This window comes from Asparagus officinalis, chromosome 4 (genome assembly GCF_001876935.1).
Source record: "Asparagus officinalis chromosome 4, Aspof.V1, whole genome shotgun sequence".
In the NCBI taxonomy this organism is placed as follows: Eukaryota; Viridiplantae; Streptophyta; class Magnoliopsida; order Asparagales; family Asparagaceae; genus Asparagus; species Asparagus officinalis.
Genome location: NC_033797.1, coordinates 135,674,162 through 135,685,053, shown reverse-complemented (window position 1 = coordinate 135,685,053; position 10,892 = coordinate 135,674,162). Strand labels below are relative to the sequence as shown.

At 37.0% G+C, this 10,892-nt stretch overlaps 1 protein-coding gene across 3 annotated transcripts; it reads right to left on the bottom strand.

Annotated features, from left to right (window-relative positions):
• On the bottom strand, window positions 1,387–10,519 carry LOC109839469 (actin-related protein 2/3 complex subunit 5A-like). Of its 3 annotated transcripts, none has more exons than XM_020407903.1 (5): window positions 10,443–10,519; window positions 10,287–10,359; window positions 10,090–10,190; window positions 1,798–1,969; window positions 1,387–1,705 (listed from the first exon to the last, which is right to left on the bottom strand). In XM_020407903.1, the coding sequence occupies exons 1-4, from the start codon at window positions 10,493–10,495 to the stop codon at window positions 1,834–1,836; spliced, it is 363 nt and encodes a 120-aa protein (XP_020263492.1). In that variant the 5' UTR covers window positions 10,496–10,519; the 3' UTR covers window positions 1,387–1,705; window positions 1,798–1,833. The 3 variants fall into 3 exon arrangements, with proteins under 3 accessions (XP_020263492.1, XP_020263493.1, XP_020263494.1); XM_020407904.1 differs by having other exon boundaries at window positions 1,387–1,702; XM_020407905.1 differs by lacking the exons at window positions 1,387–1,705; window positions 1,798–1,969 and adding an exon at window positions 2,970–3,811.

Below are 10,892 nucleotides of genomic sequence, written 5' to 3'. Positions count from 1 at the left end.
ATGCTGTTATTGTACTATCTCGTGGAATAAAACCAATCATCCTCACGCTTGTGTGATTATTCAAAGTTAGCGATAAGCTTAAAGCCAAACCATCCTCATCCCTCATCAAATCATGATTAAAGAAATGGGATTAGTAGTTCCTTGGATTTCTCCAATCATGTTGCTCGAGTACCCTCACGTGCTTCCCATCATTTCCGACGATTTCTTTGACGATCTTGTCGCGGTTCACATAATTTAAGCCCCGTCGTTCTTGGCGTGAATGATTGTGTGTGGTGACCGTTTAGAAAAAAAAAAGGCTGTGTAATTGGGATTAAATTAGTGTCCTTCTCATCAGAGCTGTTCCACTTTGAAGTTGTGAGGGAGACACGTGACGTATAGTTGAGAGGGAATGGAGTCACTGAAGCAAATATTTATGTGGGAGGCAAATTTATATTTCCAATGTTTCGTAGAGAACATTAATATTAGAAAAGATAAGTGAAGTTATTACAAGATTTGAAAAAAAAAACAATACAGAACTACTACTCACCACGGGCGACCGGACGGTTATCGTTTTTACGGTGTTGGGTTCGATTACAGACCGAGTTACCGCAATCGGATGTTCTTGGTTCTCAAAGAAAATATCCGAAGCAGGCTTCGTGCAACAAAACAATATCTTTTTTGGTGCAACATTTGGTGCAACCTTCTTAAAAAAAAAAAAAAAATCATGTTGCGCGTATTTCACGTGATCCTGTCAATTAACTATTTAGGTAGTCAGATGTGCTTACTTTTTGAAGTAATTATTTGAAAATTAGAAAGAAGGCTTCATCAGATCAGCCAACTTCTACCTTGAGATCTCCCTGTCCCATCACAATTGTCTGTAATTTTTCTCCAGGCCCACAACCATCCCTCTGGGAGAGCCCAGAAGCATGATGGGCACATCGATTCTTGTCCGTAGGCAGAAGAAGCACGTGCCCCCTCACCCCCGGTGATCATTAGTGCAGACACAGAGTAACATAAAAACTCCAGCAAGCGTGTTCTGAGATGTGGGGCCCAGCTCTGATCCCTTCATGATCAATCATTGACAATCATGGGTACTTGATGATGATCCACGCTCTCAGACGCCAACAGCATGTTCATCTGTAGATTGTATGGTGTAATCTTTTGATCTCTGACGATAATTATTGAGGACGATGGTTAATCGAGCTGATGTAAGTAGATTCATCAACTGTAAATGGAATAAATTAAACAACGCTTTGGTCATGACATCTGGTTAGTATGATCATTGAGCTCAGTATTCAGTATATGGAATAAATTAAAGAAAAATTTTCGAATCAACCGTAAACAACACTACTGTCGTTGAGTAAAATTTTTGGCATCTACATTTCATAAATTTTAATACAAAGTCGATGGATTTAAGTTACTCCACTCTCCAAACACATATCACGGCCATCGGCTCTTTTCTCTTGCAAAGATCCGTGCAGAACTTTGGTCGATAAGGTATAAGGTCTCGTATACAATTGAACTAGCAAGAAAAGGTTCAGTACATAGCGAGTTCAGAAAGAATATATCGCGAAACATTTAGATATCTCTACAAACAATATTACACGTTATTCTCATCCCGCTATAGTATGTACATGGTTCTTCGACTTGGTAGCAGCAATGCCATCCTCAAGCATTGAGCGTTTCTTTTTCATCGGTTCTACTTTCAGAACAGTTCCTACCTCTACTGCGTACCAGCATAATCAATCATTATACACCTAGAAAAAAAAAAAAATTTGTGATAAAGACAAACTGGTGACTAAGTTCAGAGAAAGATACCAACGAGTATTGGATTTTTTGCTGCTCATCCGAACCTCAGACAGTATTTAGAGTATCAGCAAGACATCGTAGTATGCATCCCAATCCTGCTCTCTCCGTCAACTTCTCATGAATCCTCAAGCACTGATCGCATGTGGGTCGATCTCCTGTGGCCAGTCCTCTATAAAGATACCTGTATATTTAGACACATGAGGTACACTATTATAGCATCGGAGTCAATAGGGGAGCTTGTGCAACTAAAAATTAAAGAAGGGAAACTGCAAAGGAATAAAAAGAGAAGTATTTAGTTTCTAAGTCTGAGGTTTGAGATCACTGTCTCCTACTTCTGTCAAGGAAAGAGGTTAGGCTGGATATGCGGTTGCATCAAGTATGTCAAATTCATTTATACTGTGTGAAAAGATGAGGTCCAAGAGAAACGAAATGCTAGCTTCTGAAGATTGGGTCCCAAATGCAGGTTGTTTCCAATAATAGAAGACCGCGGGGTGAATAAGGGATGTAGGAGGAGAGCTTTGTGGATGAAAGGACCATTACATTTCACTACAAGAGGCCATGCATTTTCCTTTTCTGCCTCCAGTTTCATTCAGACTAACAATATTTATTATGTAGATTGATATAAAAAGAAAAGGCTACAGTCTTGCTTTTGGAAGCTTAAAACAACACGACAATTAGTAGCGAAGTTATCATCCTTGTGATTACCTAGCAGCAAAGTGTTTTATAATCTTTGGTCGTGTCAAGGATGTCAAATTCAGTTAAAACGTGTGAAAAGCAAACCAGAATTATAAGTAGAACGAAAAGAACAAGACTATTATCTGCGTAATATGAACTCAACTACGAGTGAAACATCAGCAGGTTGATCTAAGGTGTATTCTAAAGTTGGAATTAAGAAGTAGATCTTTGAGATGGTAGCATTTTCAAATTCGCCAATGTCTTTGTAGGCAGCTCTTGTTGCAATTGTGCTGAACATTTTATCGATTTGGCCAGTGAGATAGCAGCTTCATTGCTACTTCGACAGAATACTCGCCTGGTCATGACTCCCACAAGCACAACAACATACTTTGTGATATTGGAAAGGGCAGAATCCCACTCTGTGACTCGGAAAGGAGCAGTAACAGATGGTGATTTCAACAAAAGACATCCTACTTGTGAATTAAACAGGACCTTTCTCTCCACTGCAAGGAAAATTTTGCCTTAACGATAGAAGAAGCCACATATTGTTGCCATATTAAAGAAGGCAGCATCACTCTCAACAAGGAAAACATTTTGCAACACTAAACAAGGAGAAAACTGTTGCTTCTCTGGTTTGTGCCAACACAAACAAAATACTCCCCATACCATGCTAACGCGGAACATCCATATCCTCTGAATCTTGATCATAACCAAATTGTCATGTGAATATAGAGGTTTTGTAAAAGAGGTTCCAATCAAGTGTACGGTAAGGATACTTCGGAAAGAGAATCAAATCTTCCAACACATAATCTGGTTATGCGGGATCTTTTAATTGATTGTTGTCATCTTGTACCTATCCACCTCTGGAAAAGGATATGGAAAAGGCACCAAATACAACTACATTTGTGTTTGAGGAAGTCGAGCCTTTTTAAAAGGGAAGAAGCCACAGGACGCAACTTCCATACTAAACAGCATATCTCACGCCTCTTCAATGCCTAAAAGTTGTTGCAACTGGCTTCAATTTTTTTTTGGAATTTTTCTTTTCAAAATGGAGCCGAATGCATGTATACAAATAGTTGATAGGACATGGCACTAAACAAGAAGACCCTTCATGATTATCGTTATTGCCCCTCCCCAAAATGAATAGCAATAAAACAACCTGCCAAGACTATTTTCGCTCTTCTTGCCTTTTTCCCGCTACAACAGGTATCTCTGGAAGGATATGATATCCTTCAATTGTCTTGACAAAACAGTATAATTATATTACAATAAAGGTTGCAAAATATCCTTGTTCACTTTATGAAGGACATGACTCTTCTCTTGATTTCCGTCTTCACCATTCTGCCTTCTGAAAGAAGATAATAACCTAATAATTATCCAAGATATGACTACTTCACAAAGCGTTGTTTTTCAAAAGCTATAGGTAAACACTAAACGATTCCTTTAAACAAGATGGATGAACAAAACTATACTAAATATCGTGTCTGCCAACGAAAAATTCATCATATACACCAAATACTGAAAAACGATCTTTTCGATTCACATAAAAATACTCCAACTTTCCCGTATGACAATTAAAAGTATTAGCTATTGGACACCAACATCCTATAATCACCCAAAAGATTCGTTGGTTACGATGATATTTTTCTCCCAAAGCAATAATTCCTCCTAAAACATCAGCTTGCAATGTAAGGATAATAGCACAATCCATTTTTAACCCATGCCTTAAAACCACCCATGCCTTAAAAACATCTACTTAAACAATATCTCCAAGAACTCAAATATCTCAAGAACTCAGAGATATCACTATTCATTGAACACATTATGGCTTCAAAGAACTTATATTCCTTTCTAAATCTATGAATATTCTTGATTGAGAGCGATACAAACTATTGTTTTTTACGAACAAATAATTCACCTTCACATGCTATATTTTTTATTTCGAGTGCAAAGAATAAATTATTTGTTCGCATAATACAACGAATTGTATCATTCTCAGAAAAATATCCATGAAGCTGGAAATAAATATACATTTATTTAGAGCCACGAGGCGTTGAGGGATAAAGGTATCTTTGAAAACACTTGGTAAAATTATTATAAACAAATTTCTAGGGTAGGAGGGAAAATTTTGGGTTCCTAGATATTTCACTAACACAGATGGCTTTATGGAATGAGCCAAAGATGTCTTACACCAATATCTGAATGTTTTATTACAATATTATATTTTGAAAGGAATAATTACTTTGAGAGAAAAATATCATCATAGCCAAAGAATTTCCAGAGTGACAGTGGAATGTTCAAGTTCTAATATTTTACATAAGTCAAATGGGAAAATTGAAATATTTTTATGTGAATTGAAATGGTTTCGCCATCTTCTAATATGTGGAGAGACATATAAAGCATTGCCCTATGCAATCGCGATCTTTACTACAATTCAGCTCATCCTTTTTCTTTAAAGGAGTTTTGATGTCTATCAATCAATTCTGAGAAAAAGCCTTGCGAGCAGAGATCACGTCTTCTGCAATCATAGGGTTGATTTCTTTATTTATAAGGCATAATGGTCAAAATGGGAATCTAAGATAAGATTCATGTCCATTGTACAGCGAACAACGATATCTTGTAGCCTTTTATAGCAATATGATTATGCCATTTCGTCATGTTATTTGAAGTATATTATATTCATACTGAAATATTTATCTTCTAAAAAAGCTTGAGCACAGTTGCACGCCTTGTCCATACTGAAATATTTATCTTATAAATATAAAGGAGGCGCTAAAGATGCTTAGTGTGAATACAAAGCCTTGTCGCTTCACTTTTATAACGACTTCTCACAAAAGTAATTTTGTTCAGCTCCTTTTTTGTACTCTTGTTAGAAGGTGGATGGGTACAAGATAACTAGAATCTATCAAAAGAACACACATTATCAGATTATTTGTTAGAACATTTGATTTTTCTTTGCTAAAGTATGCTTAACTAGAAATCCTTTTAGAGATTCCTACAATCCTCATAGATTCAGAGTCTTCAGATGACATTTTAGGTTAATATTTTCGTATGGTATTAATGTTTCGAGATTTCCTACCTTTATTGTTATATTATCTAGATAATGGAAGTGTCATGCTCACTCATGGTTTACAAGATGTCTTCCACGCCAAGGGCATTGCTGCCTTCTTCGGTATGACAACAGAGACTTCTTCAATTGATATTAGAGGGTATAGAGAAAGTTTTGTCCTATCGAAGTCATGGAGTAGGTTGTTTTGTTGTTGAGATCACCAATTCGATGAATGTGATTACATTCTTTCATAATCCTCGACATTATCATCTCTTCTAGGAGATGCATCAGTTTTTTGGTGAAGTTGTTGTGAATCAAATTCAGAGGGAAAAAAAGCAGCCAGAGCATAAATTTCATTTGATGGAGTTGATTTAGCTTCTGTTGTATAATTTGGTAGTGGCATCCATAAACTGACAACTAACACAATTTGTGGTTGCTGAGCATTGATGTTGCCGTTGTTATGGATTGTAGGGATTGTTGGCCTTTTGGTGTGATCGTCTGTTGCTACTAACCAAATTGCAAAGTAGAATTATATCCTTGTTAATATCATGAAGTATGTTGTGCTTGTAGAAATCGTGACTGAGCTATTGTTTTGTTAAAGTAGCAATCTCTAAAGCACAGATTCGCCTCCGGAGGCTACGAATCCGTGTTCGACTCGAATCAGACACGGATTCGTCACGACACGTGTCCGACACAGTCAATCCGTGTCCGACACCGGTCAACGGTCAAATTAGGCTCAGACACGATCAAAGGAGCTCGGACATGGCTCGGATTCGCCGAAGACCGATTCATTCGGGTTGCGGGTTACGAGTTTGGTTGTTAAAATCCAACCCGAACCATTCGATAAAAAAACTCATCCATATTTCTCAAATCTCCCGTTCAATTCGATCCTCAGCTGACTCAAACGAAAGAAAAAAAGAAAAAACCCTAACCCTAACCCTAATCCTCTCTCTCAATCTCCCAGCGCACTCCTGTTTGATTCAATCACCTCCGTTGTTCCGACCCGATCCCGCCGACCGCTCTGCTGTTCCGACCCGATCCTGACGACCGACTCCTCCTTCCTCCGACTCCTCAAGTCCACCCTTCATTCCTCCCAGTCTAGCACAACCACCACCAATGTCATCATCATCTCCTTCGGTTTTTGAGTTCGAGCAGCAACCCAGCATCATATTATTATCATAAATCTGATGGAGAAAGTTACTCATTTATACTAAATCGAGATTTTCATATTACGTTCCATCTATATATAATAATAATTTTTTAAAAAAAAATCATTGCTGTATCCCCGTATCCTATTTTTTAGATGTTGTCATATCCCGTATCCGTGTCCGTCCTGTATCTGTGTCCCGTATCTGTATTCGTGCATCATAGGTAGTAATGAAGATGCTATCTTGTTGAAGACTAAGCTGAAAGTCTAAAGGAAATCTCGACGAGGTTTTGTCCATCAAAAGCATGGAAAAGATTGTTGCTCTTGTTGGAAATAAGGAGGAAGCTTCTTCCTTTGTCAACATCGCAAGTGATTGTTCTTATTGATATCGTCGGGATTATGACTGTGCTTACTATTGTTATGGAAAAAGAGCCAACTTTCTCTATTTTTTCTCATGCCTTTTGCTTTGAGATTTGCAACTCTCTTATGGAGGTAAAGGATTGGAGCATGGGTAAAGCATATTGTAATTAGGTCCAAATGTGGGCCGAGTTAGAAATAGTTACCATAGTTGCACGAGAACCAGTTCGTTCCAGTTCACGAGATAGGTATGAGAGTGTGACATGCCACTCACTAGGAATAAGGTAAGGGGTATATGCTTATACGGTACCCAGGGGACATACGTTTTAGGTTCTGTTCTTAAATGTAGGAACCAGAGGTTCTGTAAGAGTCAAATTTAAGTAAGATGATAATTGATATCGGTAATGATAAAAGAATCTTCAGAATCATATTACAATCAAGGCTTTTTGCTTAATTTCTCACATTTTTTTGTTATTTATTCTTTGAAAGTGTTTTTTCATCAAAAATTTAACTAGTTTGAATCCTAAGCCAGCTTGCTAAAATTGGTGAACCGGGTCATGTTTCATCATGAATCTGAGACGATTGAACCCAGGTCATGGTTTACTACATTGTTCCACGTTTCCGAATTCCATGGTACTTGCACAATGCAACTAGAGGACAAATGTGCAAACGTAGTAAGCCCATTACAATAATTGCAAGAACATGTTACTCTTGAGTACTCTCATCTAACATAATTTTGATTTTAAATAAATTTTATCATGACATTGTTTGTTCTTAGAAAGCATACAAACACTTTTTTTAGTAGAATTGGTGAATGAAAAAAGAGCAATCAATTACGAGTTGCGCTAGCTATAGAACATTCCGCACTAGCTAGATTATCTCAATTAATCGAGCTAGCCTAAAAAGTTAGGAATAAATAGGTTCAAGTTAGCATCATTTGCTAGGAGAATTTCCCAGACTTTGTATGACTTGATGATATTTTTTATCTTTTCAAGCAAAGAAAATTGACAATCAGTCTCTCAACTTTTTATATATTGGACTAAATTAATAACAAGATAAATGAAGCGTCAAGTCCTATAAACAAATAGCCCACCATTACATACTTTTTTATTATCTAATATATTGAAACACAATGAACACCACATGACTCTTTGACATATTTAATTTAATTAGATGAAAATTTTGCCTTCAACAAATGCCCCAAATAGAACATTCATGTTGTTAAGACAAACATGGAGATACATAATTTCGATAATTTGTGTGTTTAGTACTTTGATGTTTACTAGATACTTTCAAAATTCTACATATGTTTATTCATTATTATTTTGATGGAAAGTGCCAAGATAGTCAGTTGGAGGATGGGGGTCCATGGTTTTTCATTGATGATTGAGATATACTCACAAATGAAGCAAGCGATTATCATAAATTCATACAAGTTATAGGAAGACTAATGAACTTACATAGAATGTTTAGGCCAATGCCTAATAGTTTTTATTTTTGAGTTAATTTATTGCTCAACCATTGTTTAGAGACATGTACTTTCTAGAGAGGCCAAGTTACTCCCCAACAAATGATATCATGGGTCAGATTATGCTTCAAGAGGGAGTTAAGTCAAATATAAAGCCTGATAATGTCAAGCGAGTGACCGAGCTATTTGGTTATCACACAAAAGGTCTAACTAGCTTGTAGATGGTAGAATATTCTACGAGTATTGATAGTCATGTTGCTACCCATGGTTGTCAGTTTAGCCAAGTCAAAATGAGTAAGACGAAGTTAGCTCATAGACGGTGGAAATTCTTATGGATAATGCTAACAACCATATTGTCAGCTCATAGAGAGTGGAAATTCAAATGGATACTAATAATTATTCTACAAGGATTGATAGTCATGTTGCTATCAATGACTGTCAGTTTAGCCAAGTCAAAATGAGTAAGATCTAGTTAGCTCATAGACAGTGGAAATTCTTATGGATAATGATAACCATATTTTTGTTCATGGTTATCGGTTAGACCAAAATTCAGATGATCGATGGTGCCCAATGAGGTTGCCTACTCGTGGTTTATCACGGATGATTGAGATATACATAACAATAAAAGAGATCATTTGGAATTCATCTAAGTACAAAGCAACCACAAAATTAGAAAAGTGTAATGCACTTAATTAGATAGCTATAACTTGTACCTGACTAAGATTTCACATTAATTTGTTCTTTAACTTAAGATTAAGGGCCATTTTAGCTCTCACAGAGGTCAATTTCACCCAAATATGTCCCTTCTCACTTCTCCACGCTATCACTCCACCTTTGATGTCAACCACAACCACCACTTTATCAATAGCACACTTAGCCCAAGATCTTTAGAGATAAGAAAGGACAGAAGAAAATCTAATGCACATTGAGTAACCCTAGCGACCTTGAGATCAAGTTGTAGTTTATTTTCTAGTTGAGGATTGGGGCCCTTATGACTCAGTTGTCCATGAAACAAGGGTACCAAAAACTAAAATCTTTTATAACACGTTCTTATCAATTTCTAATGTTCTCCCAACAAGTTAGAGGAGCCCAACAAGTTAGAGGAGTGGGAAATCATAGAATAAAAACCCATCAAACTCACAAGCAAACGAAATGAAGAAGAAAGAGGAAGAAACTGCACAAAAAGTTCATTTTCATAATTCATCTCCAGACTAGCTATATTATTGTGCCTTTAGTAATACGCATCCAGACTATCCTAGCCTAGGTTCTCTAAAATTGCACTCTCAGAACCGACACTTCGTATCTCTAAAAGAGTTCAAAATCCTACTTAGATGCGTCTCCTCCTGCACTCTCCCAAAACACTCAATCAAGTTAACATCATGGATATCTACTCCAAGTCTTCCACCTTACTATTGTTTCAATGCTACTTTTTCAGAACCTCGATATAATTCCTACATTTAACCAAAATCAGGGCCCAAAGCTACCATTTTGGTATCAAGAATACAAAGAGCGCAAGCAATGACAACAGATGAAAATTGGACGAGAAGCATATAACTATAATTACACAAAATAAAAACAATCGCCGGATACAGAAATGAATCTTACTTCATGAGAATGTCATAGTACTCCGGATCCAAGGTCGAGAACATCCCATCCACATCCTTTATCGCCATCATCGCCCGATGCACCACGATCCAATTCGCCGACTGCAACAACCAAATCCAGAACCCCAATTACAAAGATTCCTCTCCGACAAAACCAAAACCTAATTTCTCAAAACCAGATCGAAAAGAACCCCAAACCTTGCACCTCTCGTCCTTGATGCTCGTCGGCGATCCCTCAAGCGCTGTCTTCAGAGCTTCCACCGGCTTAAATCTAACGAAAAAAGGAAAAAAAAAATTCGTCGGAGTTAAGAACGATCCCTTCGAATTAGGGTTTTGGAATCCAGAGAGCTTAACTGTTTGAGCAAGGTCTCGACTTTGCGGGACTTCTGCTCGATCCTCGTGGCCATCGCCTCCAGATTTTCCGCTTCCAGAGAAGACGTGGCAGACGGCGACGCTGGAGGATTTGAGATCTACGCAGGGAGTTATATGGCCGAGGCAAAAATGACGAGCAATTGATAACGGGTCGGGTTTTGTTAATCATCATAATTTATCTATCTATATGTCTATTCCTTTATTATAACACGATGATCCAAAAGATTTATTATTCATTCTAGAGTAAATAATATAGTAATTTAATATAGTATTATTACTGTAGCACATATTAGAACTGTAGTGTTTTTTAAAAATATACTATAGTATTATCACTATAACACAGAGTCACATACGGTTCCGTAGCATTTTAAAAAATGTTACCATAGCACTTATAAAAACATATAAAAACAGAATTAATATAGCTAAAATTAA